Source organism: Hypanus sabinus, chromosome 1, assembly GCF_030144855.1.
Source record: "Hypanus sabinus isolate sHypSab1 chromosome 1, sHypSab1.hap1, whole genome shotgun sequence".
NCBI lineage: Eukaryota > Metazoa > Chordata > Chondrichthyes > Myliobatiformes > Dasyatidae > Hypanus > Hypanus sabinus.
This window is the reverse complement of record NC_082706.1, coordinates 208,086,308-208,105,191: the sequence shown is the minus strand read 5'-3', so window position 1 is coordinate 208,105,191 and position 18,884 is coordinate 208,086,308. Positions and strand designations below refer to the sequence as shown.

Here is an 18,884-nt window from a genome sequence, read left to right as displayed (position 1 = left end):
GGAGAAATCAGTGGGAGCATACACAACAACCACAGGATTGACTTTGATGGCACAAAACTACTGTACCATGCCAATAACTTTCAGGACCACCTGGTGAAGGAAGCCATTGAAATAAGAGTAAAGAATAAGAATTTCAACAAAGACGAAGGTCTCGCTCCAAGTAAAAACTGGAATACAATTTTAAACAAGGTGAGACAGCAGAAACCTGATGGGTTGAGGACTAACCAATCAGGAGGAAAGACGATGGAAGTTGAGTATATATACCACCGGACTAGACCTACCTGGGCATCATCCCCGATGAAGATGACAGAGTTTGTCAACTATGATCGACACCTGGACCCGGCTGGACGCTCAAGAAGAGTTTATGGGTGAGTTGGGCTGAAAGGTGACGTTTTGGGTCTCGGCCCGAAGCATCATCTCCACAGATGTGCCCTGGCCTGTTAGGCTCCTCCAACATTTTATGCATGTTGCAAAAAGATCGGCTTCTGTGTTGCACAACTTTATGACTTCCTAAGTTTATAACTGAGCTTCTGAAAGGACAGTACAAATCACGGAACTTCTCCAAACCAAGCTGCTTTGAACTATAGGAGCATAAATTCATTCAGAATTCCCAAGTCTGAATTTGATTCAACTTAATCTGATCAACATTTCACAAATATCCCTTCTTATAATACGCAGAAAGCGGAGTGGAAATGGAATGTAATTGAAGCCTTACTCAGTTTCTCAATGTTGGGCATGACCTTGCTGCCTTTCTTCATATACGAAGCACGAAAGCCATCCACAGAGAAAATGATCAGTGGGGGACGAACAAAGCTACAACATACAATGCATTCATGTTAAGCGAAAGATCAAGACAATAGCCATTTTAATTACTACTAAATAAGTTATCTTATGCTACTAATGGCAGCACGGTACCATAGCATATCGCCTTACAACATCAGCAAACACCAGTTGGGTTTCAATTCTGCCGCTGCCTGGAAGGAGTTTGTAGATTCTCCCCATGACCCGAGATTCTTCCAGGGGCTCCAATGTCCTCCCACATTTCTAAAATGTACAAGTTGGGGCTACTGAGCTGTAAGCTTACTATGTTGGTGCCAAACACATGGCCAGACCTGGGGGCTGCCCCCAGCCCAATCCTCGGACTGTGTTAGTCGTTGACACAAAACACCATATTTCACAGTATGTTTTGATGCACGTGACAAATAAAGCTCATCTCTCTCTTATCTCTCTAATTACACTTAGGGACCTGAAGGATTAAAGTACAACCATTCCTCGATCTCCTCCAAGAGGACCAGAACCTTGTCATAGGACTTGGAGGCTTGCAATGTTGGCTGGAGTCAGGGCTTTATGCTTTGGCTCTTGGTACGGTCACCAATGGCAAACAGGTCAAAGGGCAGAGGCCAGACTAAGAGTGGTCCACTGGTCCTCTAGGTTAGGAGGTTCAATTCAAGGCTAACAACCCTGACTGTTCAAACAAAACTGCTATGGAAACAGCAGTGAAGAATCTTTCTACATCTGAGTGCAACGATATTCCCAAGACTCCACCCTAGCATTGCATGACTGACAGTAGTGAAAACTGAGAGGAAGTCACTGACAGGATGAAGGAACATCCCCAGAGCTGGAGGATCTGCCTTAAACGCCAGTGGTGTAACAGGCAGTGAGAAAGAAAAAGACTCCTCAATTTACGCAAAGTTTGGGTTCCTGGAAAATGTTTTGAAAGAGCAATCATTTGTAAATCAAAGGTTATTATCCAAAAACTTAAACTGGATGTTTGCACATCAAGGAAAACAGCTCAACATCATTAGCGAGTGGGATTTGTCACACGTACATCAAAATATACAGTGAAGTACATCGTTCCCAATGTGGTGGGGGCAGTCCACAAGTGTGACCATGCTTCCAGCACCAACACAGCCTGCCCACCCTAACCCGCATGCCATTTTTGGAATTTGGGAGGAAACTGGAGCACGTGGTTATGGGGAGAGCGACAAACAGCAGTGGAAACCGAACTACGATCTTCCAATCACTCGTGGACAAACTGCTATAGTTACAGTGCCACCCATTTCCTCTGCACTTTCAAAATACAGCTACCATATTAGAAAATTCAGTGGCCACTATTCCTAGTTATCATTTAGCTGGTTCCTTAAGGTTGTTATAGTCAGTGGTGGTAATAGGAATGAGCTCTCACTACCTATTAAATGCTCTCAGTGATGTGTGCCTCAACTAGCCTCTGACAAGTCCAGCACCCAGCGTCCACATGGGGCTTAGCGACCAAGCCCAGTGGAACTATTTCTAATGACAGGAGAAGGGGCAAAAGTGGGTTACTGGCCACTTAAAACCAGTTGCTTTGGGCAGAGGGGCTCAACAGCCACAGTTGGCAGCTCATCAAGAAGGAAAACTCAAATCTTGTGATCTCAGACCTCTGCTGCCTTGCAGCTATAACCCCAGATGGGAAAGGCTTCAGGGGTAAACCCCAAGGGAAAATTCCAGAGCTGGAGAGCCTAAGGCAGTCCTACATTGAGTTCAATGTTGACTGGCAACACTTGCAACACCGCTGGTGTCAAACTATGTCTGTCTCTGTCGTTCCTTTGGGTTGATCAGCTGTGTGGAGAAGGGGAGCTTGCTACATGGGCAACAGCTTGCTCTCCATATTGTACTGCCCAGGCTTGCGTACCTAGACAGCTAGGAGGCAGTACCCATCGTCAACTCTGACTCTCGGAGGCCCTCACCTCACCTCATTTAGCTGTAGTAGTTGTTCTTTCTAGAAAGAAATATAATTTATGAAAGCATATAAAGTGCAGAAAAAATAGATGGCTATTATTCCTAATACTATTTAGCTGTAACAGTTGATCTACCTAGTAAGAAATGTAATTTATGAAGGGATATAGTTCCAGACAGTTCTTAAACAAAACCTACGTTTTAAACCAATGTCCATTTCTGCTGGTTCAGGAGATATTTGACATTTCCAAACAGGATGACCAGCAACAAAAAAAATGAACAGTTCAAAACAAAATTTTGGACTAAGTTTGTACTGGAAAGCTGAATTTCAAATTGATTACTGGTAAAATGCAGGGTGCTATGGTGTGATATGTCCTGTGGTAACCAATTCTAAATTCAAAGGGAAAGAGATTACAGTTGAGTACATTACCAAATCTCTAGCAAATCAAAAGTTTGCTCAACTATGCCAACCAAATGTAGAGTTTCCAAACTAATCAACTTAATTAGAGGTGTTCACGTTGGTTTCTAGAACACAGAACATCACAGCACAGTGCAGGCACAACATTGAGCCGGCTTTTTGACATACTCCAAGATCAATCTAACCCTTCCCTCCCACCTAACCCTCCATTCCTCTATCATCCATGTGCCTATCTAAGAGCCCCTTAAATGTGCCTCTCCCACCACCCATGGCAGTGTGTTTCACAAACACACAACACTCAGTGTAAAAAATATACCTCCGACATTTCCCCTATATATTCCCCTAACCACTTAAAATTATGCCTCCTCAGATTAGCTATTCCAACCCTGGGAAAAGGTCTCGGGTTGTCCACTCTATTTGTGCCTATCATCTTGTACACCTCTACTAAGTCACCTCTCATCTTCCGTCCATCCAAAGAGAAAAGCCCCGGCTCACTCAACCTATCCTCAGAGAAAATAACTTACTACAGACATAAGAGAAAAGCTTGCAAAGAGAAAAACATGTTTCTGCATACCCTGCTGGACAATCCAGTGTTTTCAAATCTTCACAATCTTCATTGACCCAACGTATCTCACCTGGTGAGAGAATTCATGACATAATTGACTAAAGATAATTCGCCTTAGAAAATGCAGAATGAAATCTAAGATACTGTCATATGTAAATTACTGATTGGTTTTCATGAATTCCAAAGAGAAAAGAGATTACAACTAAGAAGTTAATCTGTATATCATCTTCTTTTCAATTAAGAATGAAAATTAGGGCAACCCATTTGTCTATTTATTATACATTTTTTTCTATTTATTTATTTATTAACATACTACGTGGAGCAGGCCCGCCTGGCCCTTCGAGCCATGCTGTGCAGCAATCCCCCAATTTAATCCATTTAATAATGACCAATTAACCCACTAACCAGTGCGTTTTTGGAACATGGGAGGAAACTGGAGCACCCAGAGGAATCTCACAAGGTCATACAGATTCTGGAACTGAACACAGGTCGCTGGTACTGTAAAACATTGTGCTAACCACTACTTTACCATGCCACAAGAGATCTATTTAAGAAAATTACTAAAAATGGATTACATATCTTAATGGTTATTATTTTTTTTAATATTTTAAAACACCCAAACTGTTTTTCAAACATATTTATTACGTCAAAAAACCGTAAAGGAGCAATCATATTCAAACCAGACAATACTAGCATCCAGATGCTCCAAAATGAAATCTCATTTACCATGGCAAGGCAAGTGAGGGCGCTATGGTAGTGTAGCGGTGAGCATAGCTCGGGCCATCAGAGCTCGGAGCTCAGTTCTAGTGTCTTCTGCAAGGAGGCTCTGTGCACCCTTGCCCTTGGAGTGTGTAGGTTTCCAGGTTCCTCCCACTGTCCAAAGACATTGAAAATTCAGCTGAGTGGTGTAGTAGCAACAACCTCTCACTCAATGTCAACTGATTGTAGACTTCAGGAGAAGGAAACCAAAGGCCGAGGGTGCACAGAGAACTCCTCACAGAGGACACTAGAATCGAACTAATTAATAACCATTAAGATATGTTACCCATTCTTAGTAATTTTCTTAAACAGATCTCTTATGACATGGTAAAGTGGTGGTTATATAAATATAATTGTGAAGAAAGCACGACAGCGCCTCTACTTCCCCAGGAGTCTCCAGTGATTCAGCATGTCATCAAAGACCTTGTCAAACTTCTATTGATGTGTGGTGGAAAGTGTGCTGACCGGCTGCATTACGGTCTGGTTTGGTGAACTTCTATAGATGTGTGGTGGAAAGTGTGCTGACCGGCTGCATTACGGCCTGGTACGGGAACACCAATGCCTTTGAGCGGAAAATCCTACAGCAGGTAGTGCATTCGGCCCAGTACTTCACCGGTAAAACCCTTCCAGCCATTGAGCACAAAAGAGAATAACTGCACTCATTTAAAGACTCTTCTATCTTGTTATGTCATGCTCGTTATTTATTTATATTTCCACCTGCACAGTTTGTTGTCCATTGACCCTATTTACAGTCATGGTCCTATAGATTTGCTGAGTATGCCTGCAGAGAAACAGAATCTCTGGGCTGCATGCGGTGACGAGTACGCACTCGGGTAATAATTTTACTTTGACTAGATTAATCGGGAATGTTGGGGGGACGCTGGGTGGCGTGGCTCAAGGGGTCAGAACGGCCAATTCTGTGCTGCATCGCTAAATAAATAAATGCATTTGTAACGACCAATGATATTCCAACCACTACCATATAAAATTACCAAACTGGAAGCTACAAATGATAAGAGCTCAAGTTTAAATGAATTTGCCTGGCTTCAAATAATTGTGTCTTCAATAATGGAAGCATCCAAAGGCACTCATTTCCCTATTCCACTAATACAGGCCCTCCATTGTTTGGGGCTGGCCGTAGATATTGCATCCTAGTTGTCTCGGTACGCCAACTGGGGCAGTATGATGTGGAGAGCAAGCTTTTGCCCATGTTGCAGGCTCATCTGCCCAAAGTGACTGGTTTTAAGATGCCAGTAACCCGCCTCTGTCCCTTCCCTTGTCAGTAGAAATGGTTCTGCTGGGCTTAGTAACTAAGCCACACGCGAAGGTCAGGAGCTGGACTTGGTTGTCGGAGGCTATTTGAGACACACGCCATTGGGAGCAGTTAATAGGTAGTGGGAGCTTGTCCCCACTACTGCTCCCGGCTATAGAAAATAATAGAAAAACTGAACAAACCTACAGGAGCAGTAATAAACCACAGCGAAGTTGAACAGAACAGATTTACAAGGATTTTGATAGGACTTGAGGACCTGAGTTATCAGGAAAGGTTAAATAGATTAGGGCTTTATTCCCCGGAGTGTTGGAGATTGAGGGGAGATTTGACAGAGGTATGCAAAATTATAGACAGAGGGACACAGAATGGGTAAAGGCGATCAGGCTTTTCCACTGAGGTTGAGTGATACTCCAACTGGAGGTCATAGGTTTAAGGTGAAAGGTGAACTGCTTAAAGGGAACATTGTGGGGAACTTCTTCACTCAGAGGGTCACCAGAGTATGGAATGAGCTGATGGATATGGTTTGATTTAAATTTTTAAGAGACATTTGGATAAGTACGTGGATGGGAGGGTTAGGGAGGTCCAGGTGCAGATCAATGAGATTTGGCAGAACAACAGCTCCGCACTGACTAGTTGGCTGAAGGTATTCTGGTATTCGATGACTAATTAAAGTCTGCATTAAAACAGTGGGCCTCATTAGTAAACAACCAACCACTCAATTATCCACCTTCTGTACTTCCCCAACTCTCAGAGGAAGGAGATTTTACTGGAAGTCAGAGATGCATTAAAGCGCACGTGTGGAAGTCACGGTAAGGCGAGGATGGCCTAATGCGGTAGCAATCAGCGGGACTGAGACAGTTCTGCTTCCTGGTGTGGACTCAACCCTAACGAGTGGGTGTGGGGCTTGGATTTCCAGCATCTGCAGATTTTCTCACGTTCATGACTGGGCCACATTTAGCTTCTTGCAATGTAACAGGCTGAGATTACCTTTGCATGTAACTTTATAATTGGTGCAGCAATCTCCTCTACTCATGCAGTCTTCAGAGCACTGACAGGCATAATCTTCATTTCTGGCTTCCCCACAGCGTTCTTTGCTGCACTCCCATCCATGACCTGGAATGTGCACCATTAAAAGAAATTACCAGCCACTGGAGTATTCAGAGATTTGCCCAATTTCTGCAATCTTTCAGTCAGTTCTGTACTTTAACATATTGCACAAGCCACTAACACAGTATTCATGCTGATACTCGTTACAGCTTTGCCACTTGCTATCAAGACACAAGTTCCATTGTATTTCTTCACTGACACCAGAAAAAGTTCTGAACTGCGAGGTAAATCATCAACATGCACAGTGCTGCCTAGAAGTTCACCCTCGATTACCATTGCTAAACACAAGTCAAGGCACAAAATGAAAGTTGCATTTAGTTTCCAAAACCTGATTTTGCCAAAATCAATAGATCTGAATTTGAGAATACCAGTCAAAAGAAATATATGTAAATAAAACCTTTCTGATATTCTAAAACACTTTTTGTAAATCCAGTGATTGCTCTTATTACAGTCAACTTAAACACAGCAAAACACCTCACAAGCATCAATGACTTAATGACTACATAATCTATTTTATTCATACTTTTTTTTAAAAATCAGAATAAACTTTATTCATAATTTTACAAATTAGAAGAATAAACTGTTTGATGGACTTTCATTCTTTGTTTTCATAGCCAATCCTCTCCCTACTGTTCCTGCTCCGCTGCCCGGGTTTCCGGGGTATTCACTATTACAATGATTGAAGGGCTTCCCGGCCCAACCCGGCCCCTCCCTCTCCGGTAGCACTGGGTCCTTCCCCTCTGAGCCCTTGCAGTAGCTGCACCACGCCCCACACCGTACTCCTGCAGCCTGGAAGGTGCCAATCAGCAGCATTCCTCCAGGGACATCTCAATGTTCTTTTACACACGGGCAGAGGACTAACTCCTGTCTCCTCCCTTAAAATTGTCCTGTGGGATCTTTACCACTCACCACATAACCCAAAATGAGGATTCGGTTTAAACAGTTCACCAGAAAGGCAAACTCTTGTGACAAAATCACACACACACACTGTTTGCACTGGAAGTTAGCCTTGCTTCATTGGGGTCAGAGATTTGAAATGCAATTTCAACTTATCATTTGTTAACCCAAAAGCCAGAAAGCTACCCAATGAGAATGCTTGTATGGCTTTTCGGGCTACCAGCCAAAAACGAACTCCCAGTTGAGTGAGTGTTGTATTAAATAAGAATTTTAATGTGAGTAGATAATTGGACAGAGAGGAGAGAAAGAGGGGAAAAAACAGAATATGAAAAACAATTCGCCACACACTGATTGTCTCTTAGTATGTTAAGGTAGGAGATGGACCATTTGGTATCTGCTAACTCTTTTGTTGAGTGAATGTGGTGGATGGAGTTCTGGGAAATTGAGATGCCTGACATTTGTGTGGGGGGGGGGTGGGGGGGAGGGGCAGGGAGCGAGAACAGAGAATGCTAAAGGAAGCACAACGAAAATGGGGGTAAGAGAGAAGGAATGAAAGACAACGGAAAGAATAAAGAGCCGACAGAGAAATAAACAGTGATGTTAAGGGTTCACAAGGTGGAAGTGGAAAGAAAAAGCCACCCACTTCTCAAACAACATCGCTGATGACCCAAGATCATGAATGCAGATAAACCTTTGATTTCTTCCCCTTACCACCACCCCCATATCCTGGCCCAGATCTCACAAAGAACAAAATGATAAGAGTGCAGACCCAGAGACATTTACCCCAGGGCAGAAATGGCTAACATGAGAGCACCTACATTTAAGGTGATTGGAGGAAAGTATGGGACGGGGGTTGGACTTAAGCTCTTTACACAGAGTGCCGAGTGTGTGGAACTCACTACCAGGGATGGTGGTAGAGGGACATTTAAGAACTCTTAGACAGGCACATGGATGATAGATAAAAGGATAAAACATCATCAGCCAAAGGCCCTGCACTGTGCTGTAATGTTCTAAGGACTAACAATATTCATTCAGCTGGCAATAGCAAATCAACAGGAAAACATGCTTAAGACATTTCCGACTTGCTTTTTAGAAGTCACCCACTGCTTCGTATTTAGCTGACTGACAGAAAGTCAAGTCACTACACTGTCCTAATGGCAGAAAATATTTGCATCATTCCAGTTATGTATGGGTACTGATGAAATATTTGTGAAGTTTGCCTAGACAGAGTAAAGATAAACAGGCAAGGTGACAATTAGATCTCATTAACTCTCAGCTCCTCAGATGCCTACAAAACACCTCCGTTTACCCATTATTACAATAGATTTTATTCCTCAAGAGATTTACAGTATACATCACAGCATGCCCACACTGAAGAAAGATTAAATATTTTGAATACCAGCTAACTCACCTTCCTGCCCTCTTTTTCGAAAACGTGATGGGTAATTGTAACCTAAAGAGGGGTGAAAAATAGACTTGCAGAAAACGGGAGAAAATAAAAACACACAGGAATATTTCCTTTGCACTTTTAGACCCATATGGTTAAATCAGATCGCTCGTTTCAACTTGCATTCCAATGTTCTGGTTTAGAAGAAATAAAGAAATGTACAATTGTTTTTTTTTTAAAGTAGAGCATTCTCTTCTTAGTTGTATTACCATGCGGTGTAAGGAGAGTTTACGGTGATCACTGCAGGGAGACATCAAGCAGAGATGGCATGCTACAAACAGGGCTTGAAGCAAGAGGGGGGCAGAAAAGAGAAGCCATCTTAGACCTCAAAGCAACCTCTCAACCGTGTGAGACATCGACACTAAAGGATGCAGAGGGGAAACTAGTGAGAGGGGAACAACCCCCTCAAAAGTGAAAATGTCCGAACATACAACGGAAAGCATGTTCACCGCTGAATGTAGTACCTGTCTTCAAACAAAGTTGATCAAAATCTAAACAGCAGCTGTTATAACTTTTGCACAAATTGTCACAACGACAGTTGGGTGGGGTTGCCTCTTGCAGTTCAAAGCATCTCCCCCTGCATGAGCCAGCAGCATTAGCTCGGGCTGAATCTGAAAGAACTGTATGAAACAAAAAAAACAAAACAGCAGTTAGGGAGAGAGCACTCTTTAGTTAGCCAAACAAGCCAACAAAAATAAAATTGTATGAATCTATTTCTCCAGAAAATAATATTCCACGTAGACAACCACAGAAAAAAAAACTTGAATTTATAATTAACTTGTTATAACACTTGGATAAACACCTTAATTAGAGAGATGAAATTATAATTTAAATTACTAAAGGTGCACAAGGTTGCTTACATCTTTAAGGTGGAGATTCTTTAGCACAATTATGCTATAAATTCAAACAGAATGAAGAATCCTGATGATGGGGTTCAGACTGAATTCCTTTCTATAGATGCTGCCTGACCTGCTGAGCTCCTCCAGCATTTTTGGGTGATACTTTGCCACAAATTCTCCACCTTTAAGGATAAGCAACTAAACCAAAATCAAGGCAAGCAAGCTTTTTAGGATGTGCTGACTAATTTTACCAAAGTGGAGAAGTTACTTGTAAGTTAAAATACAAGGTCACACAAGGACTAAGTTAGATTAAAACAAAACAAAACTATCCAAAGCCGATCTCAAAAATACAAGGCTGCATTCATCCAAAAGTTCTACTCTTCTGAACTGTGCTTGGAACATTAAGAAAGAGAAAAGGTATCGTATTTGAAAATACGTCCCTTTGGAACAGTAACTATCAAGGTCCTGTGCTTACCCTCCAGCGAAACAAAACAAATTCTTGCAGGAAGCAGGCAATAATGCTAACTCTGTGCGAAAAAGGCACAGTTAATCAGGGACAACCAGACTGACGTATGTGGTCTGTGTAGGAAAACTTTGTGCCATGAATGCTCACAACTATTTTAAAAGAATGTAAATCAATATAAATAGGGATGAAATCTAAAAAAAGTTGTACAGTATTTTGTAAAAGTCTTGTGTGTATATATACATGATTTTTTTTTGCTAGTGTACCTAAGGCTTTTTGCACAGTACTGCTGCTACACAGAAAAATAAATTTCATGACATATGTGAGGGATGATAAACCTGAATCTGAGATGGGTCTCTACTGTGGACTGGGAGTAGGAAGGGAGCAGGGAGAGGGGATTTATAATTGGGAAAAGGGGAAGGGAGAGGGATGGGAGTGGGAAGCAGCAGAGGGACTTTCTGTAATGATCAATAAACCACTCATTTGGAATCAGATGACCTTGCCTGATGTCTCAGGGCTGGGTGTGTCTGCACCGGTGCCACACCCCACCCCACCCTGGAACTCCTCCTCTGCCACCTGTCCCACACAACTCCCACTGCCTCCACCCTTTGCAGTTCAACATACTTTACTCCCACCAGATTTTAAAACGCACTCTTCACTCCAAGTCGACAAACCTGGCACTGTGCAAAAGTCTCAGGCACCCTAGTTATATATTGTATGTGCCTAATACGTCTAATTTTGATGAAAATTTGAGGAATCCAGACACCCACAAATGAAACAAAAACCAGCAATGTGTTTAACACTAAATATGTAACTGTAAAGTAAATTATTGTACTATTTTTGCAGAAAGGGCTTCAGAGTTGCACTTTTTTAAATTCTTTCAATGAAACATATCAAAAGCTGAAAGGCATCGATAAAGTGGATGTGGAAAGGACATTTCCTATAGTGGGAGAGTCCAAGACCAGAGGACATAGAATAGTGTCCTTTTAGAATGGAGATAAGGAAATTCTTTAGCCAGAGATGAATCCATGGAATTCTTTGCCACAGGCAGCTCTGGAGCTCACGCCACTGCGTATATTTAAGGCAGATTCTTGATTAATCAGGACATGAGGGGACATGGGGAGAAGACAGGAGATTGAGGCTGAGAGGAAAATTCAATCAGCCATGATAAAATGGCGGAGCTGACTCGATGGGCCAAAAGGCCTAATTCTGCTCCTATATCTTACGGGTTTATTCTCAATACATGTCCTAATTATTTTATGAAAGGTAAAAGCAATTCCAATCAGGATTAGTCATCAATAGAATGTTTGAGAGATATTAAAGATACAAGTGAAAAATCCTGACATAGATGCAATCTCATCAGAAGTCTTGGATAACAATATGCCGTAAAATTGAACTTCAGTTGCTTTTCCTTACGTACTTGTAAGTTACGAGAAGAGTCAGAGCTTTTTTTTTTGCTGGTTACCATTATACCAGATGTAAAAACACAAAATGCTGGCAGAACTCAGCGGGCCAGACAGCATCTATTTTGGGCCGAAACGTTGTCACTACCTCCTCCCATAGATGCTGTCTGGCCTGCTGAGTTCTGCCGGCATTTTGTGTTTTTCCTGTCTTGTATCCAATGATGTTTTTACAAGTATCAAGGATGGTGGTCCTCAGTGTCCTCCGGATATGGCTTTGGGAGTCTTTCAGAAAGGCCAGCCTGGAGATGTTGCTCCTTCACTGTGTCTTTTAGGCTCTCTATGTTGAATCTGGGATGGCTCAACTTCTTTGGCACTCGACTCCTCCGTGTGATTTTGAAGGTGAGTGAATAAACCATCATCAGAACTGATCACAGCTCTTGTACTCTTTACATCTCTGCGATCCTTGCTCCGAACAATGATATAATCTACAAGATGCCAGAGTGACTCCTGATGAAGGGTTTTTCTAACCGAAACGTCGTCACTACCTCCTCCCATAGATGCTGTCTGGTCTGCTGAGTTCTGCCAGCATTTTGTGTTTTTATTTATTTCCAGCATCTGCAGATTCACTCATGTGCTATTATACCAGATGTCATCATTCAGGAAGGTTCAAGAAGCCCATGATCAGTGACATCTCCAAAGAATAATTAACAAAAGTAACACAATCCCCAAGGGTTGATAGAGTAATGACCTGAATCAGATGGTCACAGAATCTTTATATAGCTTAATCTTTTGATAGTCATTGCTTCTGAATGAACTAAGACAGGGTTTCCCAACCCATTTTTGCCATGGAGCCTTACAATAACTGATGAATTATTACAGCAGAAATTTAAAATGCATAATGCTAGAATTAATCAGTAATGAAAAAGCTTGCCTTTTACTTGAACTTTTTGCTACAAAAACAGCTGATCAATAATTCAACAGGTGAGTGAACCAGTCAGAAGTTCAGTAAACAATGTAAGCTCTGGACAACTAATATCTATATTTTCATGAGCTGAATGCATAGCCCAAAAATTAAATCTAAAACTTGTTAAATCTGGTTACAATTCCAAATTATGGTTCATAGGGCAAGAGTTAACTGTGATTCTTCCTTGGAACCCTGGAGAGACTTGTTCTAGAGCAGCTCTGGCCTATGTTAGGCCACACTTAGACCCCCTCCAGTTCGTCTACCAGCCCCGACTAGGAGTTGAGGATGCCATCGTCTACCTGCTGAACTATGTCTACACCCACCTGGACAAGCCGGCGAGCACTGTGAGGGTCATGTTTTTTGACTTCTCCAGTGCGTTCAACACCATCCGCCCTGCTCTGCTGAGTGAGAAGCTGACAGTGATGCAGGTGGATGCTTCCCTGGTGTCATGGATTATTGATTACCTGACTGGCAGACCACAGTACGTGCGCTTGCAACACTGTGTGTCAGACAGAGTGGTCAGCAGCACTGGGGCTCCACAGGGGACTGTCCTGTCTCCCTTTCTCTTCACCATCTACACCTCGGACTTCAACTACTGCAGAGTCTTGCCATCTTCAGAAGTTTTCTGATGACTCTGCCATAGTTGGATGCATCAGCAAGGGAGATGAGGCGGAGTACAGGGCTACGGTGGGAAACTTTGTCACATGGTGCGAGCAGAATCATCTGCAGCTTAATGTGAAAAAGACTAAGGAGCTGGTGGTGGACCTGAGGAGGGCTAAGACACCAGTGACCCCTGTTTCCATCCAAGGGGTCAGTGTGGACATGGTGGAGGATTAGAAATACCTGGGGATACGAATTGACAATAAACTGGACTGGTCAAAGAACACTGAGGCTGTCTACAAGAAGGGTCAGAGCCGTCTCTACTTCCTGAGGAGACTGAGGTCTTTTAACATCTGCTGGACGATGCTGAGGATGTTCTACAAGTCTGTGGCGGCCAGTGCTCTCATGTTTGCTGTTGTGTGCTGGGGCAGCAGGCTGAGGGTAGCAGACACCAACAGAATCAACAAACTCATTCATAAGAACAGTGATGTTGTGGGGGTGGAACTGGACTCTCTGACGGTGGTGTCTGAAAAGAGGATGCTGTCCAAGTTGCATGCCATCTTGGACAATGACTCCCATCCATTCCATAATGTACTGGTTAGGCACAGGAGTACATTCAGCCAGAGACTCATCCCACCGAGTTGCAACACTGAGCGTCATAGGAAGTCATTCCTGCCTGTGGCCATCAAACTTTACAACTCCTCCCTCGGAGTGTCAGACACCCTGAGCCAATAGGCTGGTCCTGGACTTATTTCCACGAAATAATTTACATATTATTATTTAATTATTTATGGTTTTATATTGCTATGTTTCTACACTATTCTTGGTTGGTGCAACTGTAACAAAACCCAATTTCCCTCGGGATCAATAAAGTATGTCTGTCTGTCTGTCTGTGTGTCTGTAAAATAAAATGGAAATCTGTAAGACAAAACAGTGTTCACTCGGAGTGGGATTGTTTTGAGGAAATACAAGAGAACCAGTCCACAGCAATAAGGCTGAAGTAAAGCACAGCACAGAAGCATGCCCTTCAGCCCATCTAGTCCATGCTGAACCATTTAAATTGCCTACTTACATCAACCTGCACCATGACCATAGCCCTCTGCATCCCTACCATCCATGTACCTGTCCAAACCGCACTTAAACATTGCAATTGAGCTGTTTTCAGAAAGTTAAGGGAATACAAGTCTGCAGCCATGGTAGTGGACAATGGTGAAAAATGTGTTCGTCTGGGGAAGGTGAAATCGCTGTGCAGGTGCAGTACCAAATGCATGGCAATTTCAGAACCACTTTATATGAACCATACCAGAACCAGCTGTGGTCTGGTGCCAAGGATAAAACATGGGACAGTACCATAACAACAGCACAATAACTACCAACAGTTTACAGGACGATAGTGCTAACAGCCGTGAGCAAACAATTAACAGAACAGTCACATGTACAAACATCCACAATCAAACCTAAATAAATGTGAACATATGAACAGACTCGATAACTATCAACAGAACAAGGAGGGCATGGGGGGGGGTGAAATATTAGTGTAAGGGATTTAAGTCTAAGTACTAGTTTAAATGTAAGGACTAGCAAAAGGGGTTTTGAAGGGGCAATTCTTTTGTGCAAGGAGAGAAAGGAGGAGGGCCAGATACAGAGAGAGAGGGAAGATTCTCTCTTAGGAACAGCATTTTTATTTTATTGAGATTCAGTGATACAACGTAGAGTAGATTCTTCCAGCCCTTTGAGCTGTGCTGCTCAGCGTTCCCCCAATTTAATCACAGGACAATTTACAATGACCAATTGACCCATCCGTTGTCTTTGGACCATAGGAGTGAACTCAAGCTCCCGGAGGAAACCCACACGTTCACAGGGAGAGTGTACAAATTCCTTACAGGCAGCAGCAGAAATTGAGCACAGGTTACCTGTACTGCAAAGCGCTGTGCTGATAACTACATTACTAGAGTTGGGGAAGATAGGGGACAAGTATGTCAAGAGTGGGAGAGGGGAATGCATGAAAATTTGGCACTCTGCAGATCAGCTGGTTTAGTGGATGGTAAGTACAGTTTGTTTTCTGCACTGTTACTTCATTTTGTTGTCCTTGCTGTTTCACTTGTTTTATATTACTCTGGTAAAGTGACTTATTGTGGTTTAGCATGTGCACTTACCAGAATGAATCAGAACACAGAAGGAATTTCACAATAATTTTGGTTACAGCTCTTTTTACCTACAGTGGATCGCCTTCACTACAGTATCACGGAGAATCACTGCCTGTGGTGCAAATTAATACCTCAAGCTCCATTAGTTGTATCACGTGCAACACTTCACTGCAAAGTAGGGAAATGATATTAAGGGAAGCAAATCATGTCCCAGGCAAGTCGTTTCGTCTTTGGAACCGGGGACCAAACTGCACTCATAATCACCAACAAACAGGTTATAACACGAGAACAGCAATTAATCCCTCGTTTATTAAACGTCCATAACCCAACTTAAATCGCTCGCGTTTGATTAGATTAATCACCATCTCTGCAGACGGAATTAAACCTTTGATTCCTTAATTCAGTCCAAATCTTCGTACGCGCTCGAGTAGATTACGGCGAGTTTATTGAAACTTGTTTATTCACCCATTGGAGAACAAGTTAATTATTTGCGCAGTTTAACACAGTAACGATGATAATAATGATCCTTTTATCACCGTTACTGTGCTAAACTAGGTAATGATTAACAGCACCAATGGACTTCGCGGCACACGCGAGTTAAGAAGCAAATCTCCGACTACAGTGGTCGCGGTGATCGGGGCATAAAGAAAGGTGCCGATTACGTTCAGAATAAACTGCAAGGGTTCAAAGCGGAGTTACATTGTACCGTGACAAACGATTAGAAATGATACCGATACCGTGCTCCGTCTTGGTAATAAGCGAGAAGTTACAGTACCTTCACGGTTGCTCGAGTCTCCTGATCTTTGCAAGCGACGCAAACTAACTCCTTGACAGACGTTCACTCCGGCTACGAAAGTTAACAGCGAGAGGATCTGGAAACGAGATCGGTTTTCTTTAATGAAATGAACTCGGCAGACAAGAACCGTCGGAGGCTATGGTAAACTTTTAGCATTTCAACACTTGACCACCCGTCTCTCTTTCTCTCACACGCCGCTGGGGTGTCCGCGGCCTGGCGCACCCCCTCACTCACCTGGGACAACTTCAGCTCACTGTTATTCCGCATGGCTGCCTCGGCTAAACCCCCACCACCTGCTCGGGCTGCTGACAATCTCCCCCTCTCCTTCCCTCAGTCTAGCTCTAACATCTTTCAACAGCAGCACTTTTTTTTTGCTGTTTCGAACTGATTCCACCTGAAGTTCAACGAGAGAGAGGGGAAAAAAAAGTAATTGCCACGTCGTGGTATTTTTGCAAACCCCCTTTCAATCAAGAGCCTGCACGTGTTATCTTTTGTGCCTTGGCGGGATCTCAGCGGCTGGGCGCCGTTGTGTTTCAAAGGTACGTTGTTTGAGCGCCGAAGACTGAGCTCTTTGTCTGCCGGCAGCCGAGCGATGTCCAGCTGCCCCCGGTGTGCAGGGTCTCTTTTAAAACGCTGTTTGTTCGGGAGCAGTGCGTTTGTGCCGGCTTCCTGTCTGGCTGCTCTCTCCATTCCCCCCGCCCACCGACAGCAGCAGCAGGCAAAACACAGCCTGTCGCAATCTCCCGGGCTGAGGGCAGCCGGCCACACACACAGGTCAGTAAACAGCAGCGCACCGAGATGAGCTCTCCTGCCCCACACGCCCTCTGCTGAGGCACTCCGCGGCCCCTCTGGGATACCTGAGCGATCACCGCGCCCCCACCCTCCCTTCCCCGAGGCACTGGTAACGCAGATGCTGGAGGAACTCAGTAGATCAGGCTGAATCTATGGGAAGGGGCCGTCTCGGACCGAGGCGCTTTGAAGGTCCATAGGTGCTGCCCGATCTGCTGAGTTCCTCCAGCATTCGGTGTGTGTTGCTCTGGATTTCCAGCATCTGCAGAATCTCTCTTGTTTGTACTTGAACGAAGAAAGCAAGGCGGCCTGTGTTCGCTGCAAAACACATGGCAAGGGAAAGCAAAATTTCTTAGAACTATAACGTAGCGCATTTGTGCTGCTTCAGAATTGTATCACAGTTTGATGACACATCTGTGAAGCTGTACCTCTGGATTTGTGGAGTGTAGAAGGCGCATTGCGCCAAGTACATGTAACAATAATAAACCAATCCCAAATTCATCAAAGGTCAGGAACCTTTGACAACTTTATCCCAAGAAAGCCACAACTTTTGTAACTCTGGTAGAATTTCCGAGCTGACAGTTCTGAGAATTTAGTTGTGTCCAACCGGCTTACACCCTAACCAGGAGACTCTGTATCTGCATTTCGCGACACTGATGCCAGCGGTGACGTTCGTTGTCTTTTCTAAATATATTAATACAAGTATAGCTTGCAATATCTTTGATTTGAGTCCTAATGAAAGGTCTCGGCCCGAAACATCCTCCCCTCCATAGATGCTGCCTGACCTGCTGAGCTCCTCCAGCAGTGTGTGTGTGCGCGAATGTGAGTGTGAGTGTGTGTGAGAGAGAGTGTGCGTGTGTTGGTTTGGATTTCCAGCATCTGCAGACCTTCCTGTGTTTATCATTGTGTCTAACCAATATCAGAGTGTGAGTATTTACCAGAACAAAGTTCCAACCTTTAAATTCTATGCTCGATTTGCAAGAAACTGCAAATCAATTTAGCAACAATATTAACAAAAGTAACAACTTTATAATTGATGAAATTTTAGAAGCCTTGTGCCTATGTGACAGATATTCTCCATCCATACAGCCGCCCTTTCTGCATGGCCATTGATTTTTTTTTCGTCACTGGACAAAACCTTAAACTTTCTTCACCTCATCCTCTGCGTTCCAGATTACAACTATGTATACTGCATAAATCCTCTTCAGAACACTTTTTATTTCTGGGACCTCTAAACCTTCAGAATCAGATTTATTACTGAGTTGAAGAGCTGTGAGGTAATGTTGCAGCTCTATAAAGCTCTGGTTAGGCCACATTGGGAATACTCTGGTCACCTCATCACAGGGAAGGTGTGGGAGCTTTGGAAAGAGTTCAGAGGAGGTTTACCAGGATGCCTGATAGATTGGGTGAGCTAGGACTTTTCTCTCTGTAGCGGCAGAGGAGGATGAGAGGTGACTTGATAGTGATGTACAAGATAAGAGGCATAGATTGAGTGGACAGCCAGAGACTCTTCCCCAGGATAGAAATGGCTAATACAAAGGGGCATAATTTTAAGGTGTTTGGAAGAATGTATAGGGAGGATGTCGAGGGCAATTTCTTTGAAACGGTGATGGGTGCATGGAACACTGCCGGGGGTGGTGGTAGAGGCAGATACATTAGGGACTGTTGGATAGGCACATGGATGATAGAAAAATGGAGGCCT

General features: G+C 43.4%; 1 protein-coding gene across 2 annotated transcripts in view; it reads right to left on the bottom strand.

Moving 5' to 3' along the window:
* enpp2 (ectonucleotide pyrophosphatase/phosphodiesterase 2) overlaps nucleotides 1–17,157 on the bottom strand; it is a 120,802-nt gene extending 103,645 nt beyond the window's left edge. Inside the window, exons 1-7 of one of the 2 annotated variants that reach the window (XM_059984758.1) lie at nucleotides 16,628–17,157; nucleotides 16,373–16,469; nucleotides 9,646–9,801; nucleotides 9,146–9,187; nucleotides 6,718–6,843; nucleotides 3,708–3,768; nucleotides 716–813 (exon numbers count right to left, since the gene is read on the bottom strand). In XM_059984758.1, the coding sequence (XP_059840741.1) occupies nucleotides 716–813; nucleotides 3,708–3,768; nucleotides 6,718–6,843; nucleotides 9,146–9,187; nucleotides 9,646–9,801; nucleotides 16,373–16,469; nucleotides 16,628–16,660 (613 nt within the window). In that variant the 5' untranslated portion in view covers nucleotides 16,661–17,157. The remainder of the gene's footprint in view (nucleotides 1–715; nucleotides 814–3,707; nucleotides 3,769–6,717; nucleotides 6,844–9,145; nucleotides 9,188–9,645; nucleotides 9,802–16,372; nucleotides 16,470–16,627) is intronic. The other variant, XM_059984768.1, reaches the window with a different exon arrangement.
* Between the last annotated feature and the right edge of the window lie 1,727 nt (nucleotides 17,158–18,884).